This window comes from Dryobates pubescens, chromosome 15, assembly GCF_014839835.1.
Source record: "Dryobates pubescens isolate bDryPub1 chromosome 15, bDryPub1.pri, whole genome shotgun sequence".
Lineage (NCBI taxonomy): Eukaryota > Metazoa > Chordata > Aves > Piciformes > Picidae > Dryobates > Dryobates pubescens.
In genome coordinates this window covers 14,808,490-14,826,763 of record NC_071626.1, presented here as the reverse complement: position 1 = coordinate 14,826,763, position 18,274 = coordinate 14,808,490, and the positions used below count along the sequence as shown (strand labels likewise).

At 40.1% G+C, this 18,274-nt stretch overlaps 1 protein-coding gene across 2 annotated transcripts in view; it reads left to right on the top strand.

The window, feature by feature from the left end:
- Positions 1-18,274, top strand: part of BRAF (B-Raf proto-oncogene, serine/threonine kinase) — a 76,314-nt gene that overhangs the window by 24,566 nt on the left and 33,474 nt on the right. For both annotated transcript variants that reach the window (XM_054168104.1, XM_054168105.1), the window contains exons 3-7: positions 522-785; positions 13,678-13,781; positions 14,511-14,613; positions 15,923-16,071; positions 17,183-17,302. In XM_054168104.1, coding sequence (XP_054024079.1) covers positions 522-785; positions 13,678-13,781; positions 14,511-14,613; positions 15,923-16,071; positions 17,183-17,302 — 740 coding nt within the window. The remainder of the gene's footprint in view (positions 1-521; positions 786-13,677; positions 13,782-14,510; positions 14,614-15,922; positions 16,072-17,182; positions 17,303-18,274) is intronic.

The following is an 18,274-nucleotide window of genomic DNA, read 5'->3' as shown; positions in this document are numbered from 1 at the left end:
GCAGGGCAAACTTAGTTGTGTTCTAACTGAAATAGTTTTTTGTACTATCTGATTTGAAAGGATAGTGCCAGAGGTGAAGGATGGTGAACAATGAGCTAGGTGAGCTGTCAGATGCAGATGGTAAAAAGCAGATTTCAGCTTTCTTCCAATTATTGCATTGGATGTATTTAGCTGTCATTCCAACAGAATGGTAAATTTAACTAGCACAGTAATTTGGCAAGGCAGCTGACAACATTTGTTAAAGATTGCTGTCGTCTTCAAAGCAAGACTGTGTAGTGCAGGTGCTTTGAAACTCTGACTTCAGATTTCTCTTATCCACTTACTCATTTAATCTATTAAAAAACTTGGTTGTTTGTTCAAAAGGTTTAACGTAAGTAATTGAAAGCAATTTCTTCTTTGTGTCTTACTGAAAAATGTGACCAGACCATCTTGTTCCCGTTCCTGGGAACTTTGAATTAGTTTAGAATGTGTTTTGGTTTGTGTTTATTCTGCATTTACATTTCTGGCTTTGTCCTTCACAGGCCTATGAAGAGTACACCAGCAAACTAGATGCTCTACAGCAGAGAGAACAGCAGTTACTGGAATCCATGGGGAATGGAATAGATTTCTCTGTCTCCAGTTCAGCTTCAACAGACACAGTGGCATCATCTTCCTCCTCTAGCCTCTCTGTAGCACCTTCATCCCTTTCAGTTTATCAAAACCCTGCTGATATGTCACGGAATAACCCTAAGTCTCCACAGAAACCTATTGTTAGAGTCTTCCTACCCAATAAGCAACGGACTGTGGTGAGTCAGTTTCTATTCACATACTCATAAGCTCAATGTTTCCTGTATCTCTCTCCCTCTGTATATAAAAGGTAATTTAGGCAATGAAAAAGTACCTGTGTATAGGTCAGAGAGGTTTCACGATCATTCCTTGTGCTCTGCCACATGCAGTAGTTTTGATATGTTGAAAGTTTTCTACAGAATCAACACAAAGGTGTCTATGATGGCAGTAATACAGAATGCAAAACTTTCACAAGTTTTATAACTATGATAATAACTCAAGAAATTTTTTCCAATCAGCTTTTTCTGATAAGTAGTAGTCTTCAGTTTTGTAATGGTTGGAGGGCAGGACTCTCTGCTTCTTATATTAGATAAAAATATTTATTAGTTTAACAGGCCAAAATGGGGGAAAATAAGTGTTTTCCATGTTGTCAAAGTTACTAGCAGCAGTGAGCACTTTAGAGCAAGTTCCAACTGCTTGCAGCTAAGGAGGGCTGTGCAGAATCACGTGGTGATTTGGGTTTTGACTTGGGGTTTGTTTTCTTTTCCTCCCCACTCACAGTGGTGAGTGTTTTGTGTTGGGACCCTGATGCTGCCAGGACCTGTGTAGAGAACTGGCAAGAAGCGTTGCCTACAAGCTGCTCAAAACCGAGTGTTTATCAATTGTTATATTATTACAGTGATTCCTGGAATGATGGAAGGGAAGCTGGGGGGTTTTGGGGGTTTGGTTTTTCCTTTTTTGGCTATTTAATTGTCTGTTATGGCAACTCTTGCCCGATAAAATCCTGCCTAACTGAAGAGCTTTGCTGTGTGCTGTGGAGCGCTACACTCACGAACTGTGATACATGAAATTACTGACAAGCCATAGTCTAGGCTCTGTTTTGCAAGGCAGTGCATACTTGTGCCTTAGAAGCAGAGCTGTGGTTTCTAAGAAAGTGAGAAATGGGTAGCACAGCCGCTGTGCTTGTCAAACCAGGGCTTTTTGGGCTGTGACTGCCTGTGGATACTTAGTTACCATCAAAGAGACGAAAACCTTAACTAGGTAGTGCTGGACACTGGAAACATGTCCTCTCCCTTCCTCTGCCACCTCTTACCCCATCAAAGAAAAGAGATTATAAGACTTACTGTGGGAACAACACATTAAAGGGCAGTTGTTTCTTTTTTGGTATATTTATTTATACTGTTTGTTAAAGCTACATCTAAAGATTGGCACTTAAACTTAGAGAAAGACTTCAGATTAGCTTGGTAAACTCAAAACCATTTGGGAGAACAGTTTCCTGGACTAGTATTCCTTCTCACGTCTAGCCTTGAACTCTGGGGAATTTATGGTGAATGTTGTGGTTCTGTGGTATCAATCATGCACATTAGGAGCTTGGTTCAAGAATGAACCAGAGAGTTGGCTCAAGAATGCCAGTTTGTCTGTTGCCATGTCTTTACCAAGAGTTAACTTTCTAGCTTGAGGACACTCATTTGATGAGGGAATTGTAGCACTTAGCTGTAGTAGTGATGGGCAGCAGAGTGCTAGGATTTTTTTCCAGCACTGAATCTAGATGCTCTTGCCTGCCTTTGGAAGGCAAATCTGGTTCAAGCTGAGAGTAGTCAGGGGGAGGCTCTTACTCATGTCTTCATCTCTCTACTGGAGTCTAAACACCATTTGCCTTAGCAGTCTAGCCTTGCAGCTTGTTTCCAGCTTGCTAAATGTGGCACACTGAGAGTACAGCTTCAGCAAAATTTGTAGTCTTGTGCTGTGGTAATTATAAAAAAAAAAAAGTGGTGCCTAGAGAAGAGTAGGAGACAAGCTAGTGGTGGAGGGAAGGTGCCAAGTCCCTTTAGTCTCAAATCTGGTATAGCTGTGTCTGTAGATGCACTTACATAAAGGAACAGGCAGATGCCTGCAGATGGAGGGAGGCGTGAGCTACACGTATGAGATCACTAGCTGGAAGCTCAAGTTGGCAGGATTCAGCTTCACACACTGTACAGGAAGGTGGAAGCTGATTACATTCTGCTAGGGAAGACCCATTTTTGGTTGAAATTGTTATTCTAAATTAAAAAAAAATGGAAATATACTCACAGCAGATACCACCCAGCAGATTTCAGGGAATACTGGTGTTGCTTGCTTAGTACATAGCCTTTGTTCTCTCAGTGGATGGAGAAGCATCACAGATGTCTCGGTCTTCCTTCGAAACCTTTGAAAACAGACCTGTTGCGTCGCACTTGTGCCTATTAACTGAGCCATTTGCTCATGTAGTCATGATGATAGTTGAGGGTTTTCAAATATGCAGGATATCTTCAGATGTAGTGGGTTGAAGTAAGGAGTTTCCCTGTGAAAATACATAGTACCTGCCCTTAGGACCTCCCTCTGTCCTAGTCCCCATTTGGGCTGACTGTTAAAGTAAGGATAAAATGAGTCCTATGACTGAGAGAGTAGGTGGGAGAAGAGAGATGCTCTTAAGAGTTGCAGTGTAGTAACAAGCTTCCCCAAACCCAAAAGTTACCAGCTTTCAGTTAATTTCTACTTCTGAAAGAAATAATATTCAATATCATGATAATATATTCAGTTTCTACCTCTAACCAGAGACCCACTTCCAGAGGTGAGAAATCTTGTCAGATACTAAAGTCTTTGTTTATTTTTATCTGGGAATGCAATTACACTTCTTAAACTGACTTAACCTGGAGTGACTGGAATTAAATTGGTAATGGAAAGCCAACCTCCTAATTTATTTTTGATCATTGTCTGAAGCAGTCCCAAGTTTAGCCTTATAATGTAGAGAGATAAATGTTTGAAATGTGTATGCTTCTCTTCCCTTAGTGGCATGGTTCACCTAGCAAGGTGAATGTCCTTTGGAAAAGCATTCTGCTTAGATGAAATCAGGATAAGTCTGTATGGGTTTTGTTTTGTTCTAGGGCAGAGGAGTATGTTGAAATAATACAAGTGCAAGAGAGCAGAAGTCCACCTGAGATTGTCAGTTACCATGCAGAACAAATGGATGAGGTTTATCCAAACTGTGGGTGGGTGGAATGTAGGGAAAATTTAGTTAGAATAGAATAAACCAGGTTGGAAGACACCTTCAAGATCATCGAGTCCAACCTATCATCCAACACTATCTAATCAACTAAACCATGGCACCAAGCACCCCATCCGGTCTCTTCCAAAACACCTCCAGTGATGGTGACTCCATCACCTCCCTGGGCAGCCCATTAGTACTAAGCTTGTTTGGGGTAGGGATCTAAATGACTGTGGTGTGGATAGTGACAAAACTGCTAATTAAAGAAGAGCTTTTTTTGGGAGAGGGAGGTAAAAGTCTGCTGCTGGTAAAAGTCTGAGTGATTGTTGATGCTGAAACTTGGTTTTGGTCAAAAAGGGATACTCTTGAATGGGAAGTCAATACTAGTGTGTCAGCATAGAAGCATAGATTTACATTTACTGATGAGATTTTTGAGAGAATGCATGGAGCCTGAACAGAACATTATTTTGTGGGATCCTTAAATGATTGAGTTGTGGATTAGGATTCTTACTTATTTTTATTTGTTTTCCAAAATTATGTGATTGAAGATGCAAGCAGGGAGAGAAGAGAAACAAATGAACAGAAGGAGAGACACAGCTAACTGTTGGGAAGGGTTAATAATTAAAGGAGAATGAGGATTAACAACTGATCCAGAGGTATGGGAAGAAGCCCATTAAATATCTCAATAGGAGATTATTAAATTAGAAGTCATTAAAGACCTCTATAGGATAAGTTCAACTTAGTATAAGAGACAGAAGACAATGAGGAAGTTTAAAATTAACTGGAATTGTTCCAGGCAGTGAGCATAAACAGCTTTCTATGAGTGTAAACATTACAGGAACATGGTATAGGACAAGATTTAAGCATTTTTGGAGGTTGCTTCTAGTTGTATGATTTTTTTAATTATTATTTTTTTCTTTGAGAATTGGGAGAGATGTTCTTTGAGCACCTGTATCAAGCATCTCTTGAACCTCTTTGGGACTGCCATGGGCTTGGGATAAGGAAACAAATCCCTATTCCCAATTGCAAGGACTGTTACAGTGTTTGCTAGCTTCTGTAATTTAGGAATTTCACCTATGAGATTGATTACTATAGACTGGCGTGAATTTGGGCCAGAAAAAGTTCTTTTCTACTTTATCTTGTGTTGGTGTACTTCGTATGTGTCATAAGTATACATGTATTAGGCCATGCAGGTTCTCAAAATGAGGCTGAGTTTTTCAAAGGGATGGTTTGTATTCTTAAAACGTACAGAAACGAAATGGGCTTGGGACTGCTGTGTGTGTGGACAACTCTTATTTCAGGTTTCTTGCTCTTGTCACGCCTTTGTTGATTAGTACATCTGCCTTTTAATTAGACAAGCAATCATGTGGACTTCTTTGCAGTTGTGAAGGCTGGAAGACTCAGATATTTTTACTCTACCTAAATTCTTAGCATAAATTAACTCACACATACACAGCTGGGCTCCTTCAGATAGTCTGGCTTTGAATCTGATGCTTGAAGCCTTTTTCAATTATTAATTTATTTTTTTATTACGTTTTGCACCTTACTTTCTGGAGTTTGTCATGCATTTGTGCATACCAAGTACTGTGCACTGGATTTCCATAGGTATTTAAGCTGTCCTACCAGTTTTACCTGTCAAGTATAAGGAAAATTCAGAGATGATGTTCAGGTAGTAGAATAGAATAGAACAGAGTAAACCAGGTTGGAAGAGACCTTCAAGATCATCGTGTCCAACCTATCATCCAACACCACCTAATCAACTAAACCATGCAACCAAGCACCCTGTAAAGTCTCCTCCTGAACACCTCCAGTGATGGTGACTCCACCACCTCCCTGGGCAGCCCATTCCAATGGGCAATCACTCTCTCTGTGTAGAACTTCCTCCTAATCTCCAGTCTAAACCTGCTCTGGTGCAGCCTGAGACTGTGTCCTCTTGTTCTGGTGCTGGTTGCCTGGGAGAAAAGACCAACCTCTGCCCATCTACAACCTCCCTTAAGGTAGTTGTAGAGAGCAATAACGTCACCCCTGAGTCTCCTCCAGGCTAAGCAACCCCAGCTCCCTCAGTCTCTCCTCACAGGGCTTGTGTTCCAAGCCCCTCACCAACTTTGCTGCCCTTCTCTGGACACACTCCAGCAAGTCAACATCCTTCCTAAACTGAGGGGCCCAGAACTAGACACAGGACTCAAGGTGTGGCCTAACCAGTGCAGTGTACAGGGGGAGAATGACCTCCCTGCTCCTGCTGGCCACACTGTTCTTGATGCAGGCCAGGATGCCATTGGCCCTCCTGGCTGCCTGGGCACACTGCAGGCTCATGTTCAGCCTACCATCAACCAGCGCCACCAGGTCCCTCTCAGCCTGACTGCTCTCCAGCCACTCTGACCCCAGCCTGTAGCACTGCATGGGGTTTCTTTTAGTTCCATTCCTGTTTTAACATTATTAGCTTGTTGTAATTAAAAAAAAAAAAATAATCTCATGTTATATCAAGCATTCAGCAGAAATGGAGTTAATTTGTAAGCTTTGCCAACAGATGCTTAACCTCTCTGAATGTGTTAGAAATTTCTGTATTGTATGAACAGACTGGTAGAATGAAGTAAATGGTGGTGCCCTTTCAAGTAAATTTACTTGATACATACTTGGCAAATACTTTGATCAGGGCCTTCCTGTCCTACTGCTGAAAGGCAAAATCACATTAGAGACTAAACTGCCAGTTTTCACTGGGGAGAAACATGACCTTGGATGACCTCATTTAGGCTGTCAATAAGCAAACAAAATTTTATTACACCACAGGAGTTGTACAATGAAATAGATTTTACAGCTAGGAAGCACTGAAGAATGTGTCTTTGGGAGGTGTTTAGTGAAGCAAGGAGAGCAGCAATGCTGCAGCAGACTGTACTGGGGTCTGGTTTGAGTGGAATTTAATTTTCTTCACAGCAGCTCATACAGTGCTGTGTTTCAGACTGGTGACCAAAACAGTGCTGACAACACAACAGTGTTTTAGCTATTGCTGAGCAGTGCTAGCACAGGGTCAAGGCCTTCCCTCTTTCCTACTGCCACTCCTAGTGAGTAGGCTGAGGAGAGGACACAGTGGGGATGGCTGATCCCAACTGACCAAAAGCATATTCCATCCCATATATCATCATGCTCTGCAATATAAAGCAGAGGAGCTTTTTCAAAATTGTGATGACTCAGATCCTAGCTGGGCATGTTTGCTAGTGGTGAATGATTGCTTTTTCATCACTAGGGGGGGAAAAAAACTGTCCCTGTTTTTTCCTTCACATACTAAATTATCTTTATCTTGACCCAGGAATTTTCTTGCTTTTGTCCTTCCAGTTTTCTTCCTCCATCCCACTGAGGGGAGAGTGAGCAAGCAGCTGACTGTGCCTTAGCTGCCTACCAGGGTTAACCCACTGCACAGACTAAATGTTGTGGTATGTGCTGGAAAGAGAGTAATTTAATCTATTTCTTTTATAGACGCACAGTCTTAGATTGCAAAGTCAAACGGTATTGAACACGTGCCATTACAAAATCAGTGGTTGGCCATCTGGAATGCCTCACGTAATACTGGTTGCTGCTTTTTAAGAGTATTCCTCAAGTAAGGGAGAGCTTAGTGGTTTCTTAAGAGATGTAAAGTTTGTTGGTAGAAAGTAATGAATGACAGAGGAGAATATTGTTTGGAGTGTGTTTCCTCCATCTCATGAGGCCCTAGGCGGACACTCAACAAAATGGAATGCAAGTCACAAATCTGAAAATAATGGCGAAAAAATACTTTATTCCATGTCTAATAAAGTAATCAACCAAAGCTTAGTATTTGTATAAAATGAGTATACTACCTGGAGAGAAAAATGTCCTTTTGTTTTTAGGATCTGTTGGAAAACTTGAGAGAGGGATGCTAATTCTGGCCCTCCTGCAGTACGGTTTCTTGTCTTTAAAGCATTCGCAGTGTGATCATCTGAGAAAGGATATTATGTGAGTGGACTGTGGGGCTGAGCTATTAGAAAGATTTATTGAAACTGGTTTTTAATTTAAGTTTCTAAAGCATTTGTGTTTGGAAAGCAGACGGCTGACTGTTTTGGCACTTCAACAGAAACATCCAGATCTTTGGGTTTGGTTCCGATACAGTGGCTATGGATATTTTTCGAGCTGATCATTTCCCTCAAGTCTGAAGTCTAAAGCTGTATTTTCCAAGTTGCTTGCTTTGGTTGGTTGGTGGGTTTTGTCTTTCATTAGTGGATCACTGTCAGTCTTCACAACTTTGGGCACTGATATTCATCCTAACTAAAATTTTATGGTTGTGATTCTGCTGTCTGTCATCACGTTGTAAATGACCAGTGCTCTTCTGAACACAGTTTAGAAGCTGTCCGTTAAAAAATTATAGTGCAGAAGCTCCTGTTGAGTAAGCACAGCAGGTGTGATCTTCTGTGGGTTTGTGATGGTATACTCTTAGCAAACAGGTTTGTATTCACATAAACCAGGCTGCTGTGCTTTACAAAGAAGCACCCCTTAATTGCTCTGAAGGTGTGAGTGGGTGCTGGTAACCAGTGTTTTTGCAAGTTAAATGGGATGGGTTTGGTGGAATTGTAACAGGGTACAAATGGGGAAATTCTGTTCAAATTCTCTTGAAATCATCAAGATTTAATACAATGGAATTGTCTCCCATTTGTCTTACTAATATGTTCCATTAAGAATGTATGTTCTTAAATGATGTTTTCTCCTGAAAGACAGTCAGAGCTTCATGCACTGAAATCCAGAATAGCTTTGTCTGAAAGCCATGTTCTTCAGTTTGTAGAGGATGTGATGTTCAGTATCATCTTAGCCTCTCTTTGTCACAGAGAAGGTTATTTTTGTCTGTTAGTGCTGTTAAAAGTGGCTGACTAATTTGGTTCAACATTTGTCCTTCATACCTAAGATGAGAAACTAAATGTGACTCTCATGTTTGGATTTTTACCAGGAAACCTAACATGTTGGAAGACAAAACTAGTTACTTAGCAAAAATCTTAGCTTATTTCCCTCCCAAGGCATTGAATTCTGTGAGCATGTTGCTGGCATTTTTTTAAGTCTTCTAGGTAGCGGTGGGGGTTGGGGGAAATATGTGATCTCTCAAAGTGTGTATGTTGAGGTAAGTAAATCAGTACTTTGAAGTGATATTTTTAAATCCATGCTACTCAGAATATTCTTGCTATTGTACCCAGTTCTCTGCTTAGCTGTTGAGGACTTTTCCATAATTTGCTTACTTCCCACTGGGCTAGTGAGCTGAAGTGCAGTGCTAGATAGAGGAAAACCCAGAAACAACTACTGCTTTTGAGAAGTGTCATACTAGATATTGAGAGCTGTCTAGCCTCCCCACTTTCAGAGAATACCTTTATATTGATTTTGTTGTTGTTGTTTTTTAAATGAGCCTCGGTCTTTCCAGTCTTTTTATTGCTGTAAAATATTGGAAAGCACACTGGTGTAAGGAAGCATTTTTAACTTACTGACACTATGCCAGTTTCTGCTCCAATGTTAGAAAAGTGATGTAACAGTTACTTAGGGATGTAGCCCTGAACTTCTTACTGAATTGGGAGTGACCTGATTTACAAAAATAAATGATTTATTATACATTGCTTAAATGCTTGTGGCTGCTGTACTAAATATATATCAGCATTGTTGTTACGAATACTTACTGCCCATAGAAATCGTTTATGTGAGTACAAGAAATGAGGAAACAAAGTGCTATAGTTCTGTTTGGTCTAAGTTGCATGACTCGGAATTTTTGGAATCTGAAACAATATATCTTTCCTTGGGACTTCACATTTGCAAAGCTGAGCAAGTGCAAGTGTTTTGGTGTCTTCTCGAAACACTACTTACCTGATCTGGGATGCACAATTACTTTCTCTGGTATGTTACTAAGCTATGCACTGAATACGTTTTGCAGTCTGTACTGGCGACTGCTGTGCTGTTCTGTAGTATTGTACAGGCCATGCTCTTTGCTTTTGAAAGTTGTTTGCTGAATCAACTTTCAAGCTGTTACAAAAACCTAAACCTTTCTTGATCTACAAACCTTGGGTATATACATAGAATACATACATAGAATAAACCAGGTTGGAAGAGACCTTCAAGATCATCGCGTCCAACCCATCAACCAATCCAACACCACCTAAACAACTAACCCACGGCACCAAGCACCCCATCAAGTCTTCTCCTGAAAACCTCCAATGACGGTGACTCCACCACCTCCCCAGGCAGCCCATTCCAATGGGCAATCATTCTAAGTAACTTAAAATGGAAAGTCTCAGCAGTTGCAGTTTAGGAACAGGTTCCATAATTCAGTAGCGTGGATTTCTAGGTGGCCACTGTTGTGACATTTATTTAGATTCTCAGCTGAAAAAACAGGTCAAAAGATAATGGATGGACATGGGTAACATGGGTTTGAAATATTTTTGTGTCACTAAAATGCCAACTTGGTTCAATTTACTGCATTGCAATCATGAAAGTGTGTATTTCAGAGTGAATCAGAAATTTCCTCATTGGGAACTAATTTTGTCAAAAAATACTGATGTGATCCACTTAATGTTCTGTGGCAATCCTGTCAAAGCTCTGGATGGAACTGATAAACCCACTTTGGTTCGTGCCTGCCTGTCATGCTGGAGCTGTGGGCTCCTGGTAGGCAGCCCAAGGGTTTGGTGGGTTGGGGAGCTGCACATGGTTCTTGCTCCCTGCACTCCCAGGCTGTGCACCCTCCTTCCAGCTGGTAGGGAGTAGGAGACTGAGTTCTGAAACTCTGGCTTCAGAGAGCCTATCTGTCAGCTGGAAGAAGTAGTTTGGGGTTTTTTTTCCTTAAGGTTGAGTCACTCTCCAAATAATTTTCTTGGAGCAGGAGTTCTGTTTGCCATGGTGTAAGTGTGAGATAATAGTGGGGAGGAAGAGGTTTTAGGGGGAATGCTTTGCAGGATGAGATTTCTGCTTTACAGCAGGCACGTATTGGAACTGAAAGAAGAGGCTGAAGAGCTACATGCACAGATGGTCATAGACCATACTGTACCAGTCTGGGAAAATGATTAATCAATACTACAGGGATGTATTCTACTATTTAGTTCTTTTTGTTTAGCCTTCTGTTTCTCTGCTCAAGAATTCTGTAAGAGAATGTTCTAAATGTGATGCTGATTCAGGATCCTGGTGATTTTGGGAAGTAATCAAAATAGTTCCCTTGCTGTTTTTTAGATGGATCTTTGGGCAAATGGCAGTGAAGAGAACAAATGTTCTATCCATGTTTCTAACTGCATTTTAATGGAGGAGATTTGGGGAAGTAGTACTGAGTAACAGTGAATGGCAAGTGAGCAAGATGCTTAATGCACATTTTTCATAGTCTATTGCACTTGTGTTGCTGTAAGCAACCTTCATGCTGATGCTTTCCAGATTTTGAGAGAGTGCCTCTCTGACTATTGAGCTCTTAAAAGGAAACGTGCAACTTCGTAAATCCTGTTTTCAGCAAAATTAAAAAGAAACAAATAATTAGAAATCACCTCAAATGGCAGTGTAATTCATTAATAGAGTTGGAATTTTTAGGTTCCTGATGGAGATAGTTGCTTTATGAGGTACTGGAGGATGTTGTTGTCCTTTATGGAGGGTCAGTGCTGGGGGAACAAAGCATCTTTCAGTGAGCACAAGGCTCCTTCCCTATTCTCTTCATCTATTTGATGTTAGTCATCTTTCTATTTCTTAGCTTTTCCTTCTTGTCATCTTCCATTCCCTCATCCAGCTCCAGATTTTACTTTTTTTTCCCCCCCTTTTTTCATACTTGCTGCTTAAACTGGAACCTCTTCCCACTCTGTGCTCAGTTCTAATACTTCTCTTGAACATTCCCTTCAACTGGTGCTCCTTGTCCAAAATGATATTTATTTTCTCCCAGTCAGAGCACAAAAATTTCCTGTTCAGGACCTGTCTCCATTGTCTTCCCACCTGTTTTGAGCAGTTCTCCCTTAAGTGATAGTTCAATGTATCTTTGTATCTTGCTCTCTGCCCCATTTAACGCTTCAGTCTTTAGTCCCTCTGTCCTCCTTGGTTTCCCACTGATCTGCTGATGGCAGTACCCTCTCCCAGTATACACATGCTTTCTCTGGTCAGTTCTTTGTCCTGCCTTCCTCCTCCCATTTCTTCTTCATGCCCAACTACTTTCCTGGCTCTTTGCATTCCCTTTTTCACCTCACAGTCTGTCTGTCACTCTCTCTTCCACTTCTTTTTCTTCCACTGTGGATATCGGTGAGAGCAATGAAGACACTTAAGCAACAGAGAGATGAGTTTCACAATGGGCAGTTCTTGGTAGCACTGACAGTAATTGGTGCTCGCAAGCGCAGTCTTAATACCAGTGACCTGTATTAGCAACGATTAAGGACATTTTATGCCAGAGGAATGACCAACAAATTGAAAGCCACAATGTTAACTCCTAGGTTAAGAAGTAGCTATTTGAATTAATAGAAAGATTCTTTAGGAGATGGTGGAATGTGTAAAACAAAATCACTTCAGGGTGGATATCAAGGCTGTAAAGCAGTGTCCTATAGGATACTTTTCCCAATGGATTACTAGAAATTCTCTTTTTTAAATGTTTCTATGATAATCAGATGAAATGCACAAATACCCTGCATTTGTACCCTTTCATATTAATGGGAGGAGGATTGTGAAGCAAAACAATCCTTTAATTTGCCTCTTCTGAGAGAATATGTGTTTCAGTTCTAGAAAGGTGTAACCTCAAGCGGTGTTCACAAAGCTCCTTGAAATAGACTGCTGCTTTTTACTGTCATCCTTAAGTAGGACATAGGGCCCTTAAATACCCATGGAAATTTAAGTGCAAGGAGCAAAAATTAGGCTCTGATCCAAAGCCAGTTGAAGCTGATTAAGAGACTGCTTTTGGCTACACTGGCTTATGCCATTAGCAAGTTAGAATTCAGTCTCAGGTGCTCAGACAGATGTTTTGGGTTAGTTAAGTCAGAGGGTTTTCTTTTGATTCATGTTTGAGGTGCTGCTTGTGATTACAGTGTGTATGCTACCACCCAAGGTATTACATATTTTCACTTTTGAGTTCTAGAAATACTAAATACTCAACACCTTCACTGCATTTAATTGCCAGGTTATGTATTGTACTGGTTTTATGGCTTGACATTATTCACTGTTAAATCACAGGTATACACTGAGATAATGTACTTATTCCCATAAGATATGCCTGTAGAGGCAAGGAAAATATTTTTAATCTGCACAGTTCACAGGTTTTTGTTTGGCTATATTTAGTGTTCTCCATTCTTCCCATCCTGTTCAGTAGTTGAACTTTTCAAACAGTGAAGCAGAAGAGAGGAATATGGTTTTTAAATGGGAAGTTTCTGTGGAGTTGCAAATGTAGGATAAAGTGAGAGGTGATGGTCTGCACAACTCAGATGATTGTTTCATTTTACTTGTTTGCATGCTTATCTTCTATTTTAGAAAGAGAAAATGTTTATGTCTTATCACAATGGGGTTTTGATTGCAGTCCAAGTTAGTTCCTCATTTTAATTCTGCTTGGCATGTTGCCCCACTCTTGATTGTACAGTTTGGCCTGAACGTTCTATAGATGTACATAGTTATTAGCTATCAGTGTGCTGTGTCTCCACTTTCTCTAAGATGAAAAGTTGGAAAGTCACTTTTGGAGTTGGGTCAAGTTTTCAGTCCAAATAGAAACAGAAATGTGAAGCTTGTTGTCTCTTATAGCTGAGCTAGATTGCTTATATACTATGCATGAAAGAAAATTTCCACAGTGCAAAAAAAGATTTTGAAAGACTCTTACCTAATGTTCTGTAAAGCATCAGGAAAAGTGGAGGGTTTAGCACTTGAGGGTCAAAATGTTTGCATCAGTTTGGGGGGGATAAATCGGAACTTTATTTATTTCTTCTATATTTGACCTCTAGGTTCCAGCAAGATGTGGTGTGACAGTCCGAGACAGCCTAAAGAAAGCTCTGATGATGAGAGGTCTTATTCCAGAATGCTGTGCTGTTTACAGAATACAAGATGGGTATGGGTTTTGTCTGATGCTTTTTGCTCTTAGAATCTCTTTAGAGTTACTCAGTATGGTTGATTCTATCCAACATTGTAGAAGTTGCTTTCAAAGTTCAGAATTATGTGATACTTGGCACTAAAAAAATGTTGAGCCTTTACGATCTCTAAAAAGAATGGCAGGCTGCTAGCAAAAGATTTAATCACCTCAAGAACAGGCATATTATAGAGTAATATGAACTTATAGATTGATGGCAAAATGTTAGTCAAATCCATGCTAACCAAATGAGTATTAAATAGCTTTCATTAACTATCTGGGTTTATTTGACTTGGTTATAGTGCATTCTTAAAGGAATATAGAGCTCCTGTGGGAGGAAAAACATGAGTTTCTAGCCCTACAAAGTTTGTAGATTATTTCACTGCAAAAAGTAGCCATTTCTTGGAATTCTTATGGAACAGGTACTTTCAGAAGCACTTGGTCAGAAAAGTAGCTGTCACTTTGGATCTAAGGAATCTATCACTACTGGAGCTGGTTGAAAAAGTGCATTTCTTCCATATGGTTTGTTCAGGGAAGGTGTGCTCTCCTTGCTATGTGCTGAGCTTAATGTCTCACCTTTAAAGCTTCCTGTAGTTAGAGACTGAGTAGCAAACCCCCACAGTGCAACTTTCTACCTGGTCTTGCATGTTCGGCAGGAGACTTGCAAGGGCTTGTGCACTGGTGCTAATGAAACCTTTCTTTACACTGTAGAGAGAAGAAACCAATTGGCTGGGACACTGACATTTCCTGGCTCACAGGAGAGGAGTTGCATGTGGAAGTCTTGGAGAATGTGCCACTCACAACACACAATTTTGTATGTATTGGTTTTTATGCAATGTTGAGTAGGGTTAAACCAGCCTGGCACTTTGAAATTCAAATTGACATCTTTGAATAATATTTTGTATCTATGGAGCGTGGTGGGGGTTGCAAAAGAAATTTTTAATCACAATAGCTTAAGTGAATTGGATGGAATTGTAATTTAAATAAGTGCTGTTGGAGTACTTGATCGCCCTTAAAACTTTCACATTTAGATGGAATACACCCTCAAAAATCTATAAATGAAGGTGGTTTAAATCAGCACTGCATTGCAGAGCTGTAATAATAATCTACTATTTTTGTATTGCTGTATCTATAAAATGTATTCTGGGCCTCCCTGCTGTCTCTGCAGCAGCAATTAACTAATGAACTAACTATTCCCAGAGCAGTGCTGACATCATCAATGATGCTAGTGCACAAATGTGTTTTGACCTGATAAGGCACCAAGTAAATGGAAGCTGCTTAACAGTATCCATCTAAATGGTTCCAACTACATGCAGAATCCTGTAAATAATGTTTGGCTCATAGAGAAGAAAGATCTTTTATTTAAATTAATAAAAAGGAAATTCTGTTTGCAAGCTGCTTAAGCTGTTTTATTCAAACAAGCTGGTTTGGCTCTGGCTAAAGTTAGATGAAGGGCTAGTAGGCTTAACATGTTGGGTTTATTGGTTTGGGGTTTTTTTTAATATCCTTCTGAAATTTTGATTCATTGCAAAACTTGAAAATGCATTTATGCCAGTATTGCTAAATTTTATAATGAAACAAATGTTTTCCCTGCTATAGTATCAGGATATTAGTCCATCCTTCTGCAAATTTAAGTGTTTCTGAGTCTCAGCAGTCAAAATTGTGACTATATATGCAACCATACATGAAAGCCATGTATGTAAGCCATATGAGTGTTTCCAGGCCTGTGAGTGTTGAATGGACATGTTGTTTGGCTCCTGGAAAAATCAGAAGAAAATATTGTCTTCCCCTTGCTTTTGTTTTTATAGGCTGTATTCGATTAAATTCGGAACATTTGTCTCCAGCATGCCAATAGTGCACACTGATTTGCTTCAGATTTGTGGCTGTTTTTCTTACTGCTAATTAGATGAAGCATTAATTCCAGTAAATAGTTGAAATAAGATTTTAGTACCTAAAGACTGTTTCAAAAAGGGGGCAATCTTTTATGGAAATGGTCAATACACGAAACTGTAGCTCCAGCATCCAAAAGAGAGGCTTGTGTTTTTGAGAGGGGTGAAAGCACCTAGCCTGTCTTAGGCTTAGAGAAGGGCTGTAATTAACGATGGTTGTTTTTGACAACGTAGGTACGGAAAACATTCTTCACGTTAGCATTCTGCGACTTCTGTCGGAAGCTGCTTTTCCAGGGGTTCCGCTGCCAGACCTGTGGCTACAAATTTCACCAGCGCTGCAGTACAGAAGTGCCACTGATGTGTGTCAACTATGACCAACTCGAGTAAGTAATCACAACTGGTTTTGAAGTTGAGCCTTTTATTAAGCTTACAGCTGTCAGTGATGTCTTACATTAAATTTGTAGTCCAGGCAGTTAGAGGAGGTGCCTGAAAAAATACAGGAGTTCAGCTGTTCTTGTGGGACTACGTAACTCCTATTCTTTCTGTGCTAGCTCAGCCAGTTCATATTTTTTGCTAGACTATGAAATGCGGTCTTTGAAGTATGAATGTGGTGGCTGGGCACTTGACTGACACTTGACTGTGTCAGACAGGCTTCTCATTGTTCACAGCTGTTAATCAAAGATGGTTCTTTATTACATGATAGCTAGGGCCCTGTTTAAATGTTTAGATGTGGGTTTATTCTTTTCAACCCAAAAAATGTTAAGAGACACTAGTTGAGTATGGTGAAATTGCACTCGGTTTAGTGTGGTTGAAGATAAATCCATTGATAAGTTTACCTTGGTAAGAAACATGAGAGAATGTCCCAAACAGTCATGTGTTCTTGAATTTAATTATTGATCTCTTTGTGTAAGGCTTTGATGTAGGTTAAGGATCTACTGTAGACTTGCTCTGTGTTCTATTTGATTAGTTTCAGAAGAACTTATTAAGTCTTTTAAATAGATGTTCATATAAGGAGTCATTTAAAATTATAGCTTTTCCCCAAAGAATAAATTTAATTCCTGCTTATGTTGGTATTTGTAATTGTTTCCCTGGGCTTCTGTAGAGTTTGTGCTCTGGGCCTATGGGTAACACAATTCCATCCATTTGGGGTTTGGCATTGCATCAGTGCAAATGCTCTGTGCAGGTACTCAACATATAGGTGTAAGTTGTGCGTTTTTGAGGAGCCAGATGTTTGCAATTTCAGCCAAAAGGTTAATGCATTCCACAGGCCATTAATGCTTTCCATGTTTAAGGCATGATCTTTTGCTACTTTGTCAAGTAAATAATACTTTTAACAAACCTTGCAGATTAATGTGGTAGTGTACTTTTTATTTTTAAATCTAGAATTTGATGAGTGGAGGATTTTGGGGTGCTTTTCAGTCTTTGAGTGTTATATTGTGAAACTTGTGGGTTTTGCACAAGTTAGGTTGTTTTTGTTTTGTTCTTGCCTCACAGTTTGCTGTTTGTCTCCAAGTTCTTTGAACATCACCCCATACCACAGGAGGAGGCCTCCTTAGGAGAGACTACCCCAGCATCTGGATCGTACCCCTCATTGCCCCCCTCAGATTCTGTTGGGTATGACCTTATTCCTGCTGTTTAATGACATAAAATGTCAGTACTGTATGCTTAAAAACACTCAAAATGCTGCTTTGCAACTCTTTACATTTTTATAATCTGGTTTATCGTACAAATATATCCACCTATGTTTAACTTCAAAGAAATGAATGTTTTCATTCACATGAATGATGCAAATCAGTAATGAACCTAAGTTAAGCTTGTGCATAAACATCTCTAGAAGTGAAGCCTTACCTGTTACACTGCCTGCTACTGCGTGGTAGCGTAGACCTGGTCTAACCTGGAAAGATTTTATGCTGAAAATTAATACAAACCAAAACTATATTCTCTCAAACTCTTTTAGTTTGTATTACCAAGCTACAATTTAGTTGCCTTGAAGTGACTTAGCAGTGTTTCAGAATAAGCCACACCACTATGACTGGCACAAACAGATGCCAATTGCAAGTTCATAATACTGCTTTAGTAGTTTCTCCACATACACATTGCTCTAGGGTCTTCCAGACCAGCTGTCTTCCTCTCATTTAGATGTTGAGGTTATACCAATAGCACCTGTTTGCTGCTGATCCAGGTTTTGTCCAGTCAGACTTCTGAAACTGACCACAGCCTCCATCCCTTGTATTTCCAACAAAGATGTGCAACCCTCTCTCTGAAGTGATAAGTGATTCGCTTTAGATTCTGTTCCCAGTAGCGAAGGGATCCCTGTCGCCACCCAGCCCTAGATAGTTGATCTCCGGGAAAGAGTGACTCGGGGATTTGTATCAAAGTCAAGAAGCCTGATGGAAAACTTATAAAGAACACCAAATACAAAAGCCTTCAGAAAAACATTCCTAGAATGTATGTGCTGCATGGAGAGGAACTGAATTTGGCAGAGAAGTTCTCATGTAATAGTGAGCCTTGCATCCAAGCTAAAGCAGAAGCACAGCTGGAAGCTGCACAGACATCTATGGATTCTAACTAGAAGAAAAATTCTCT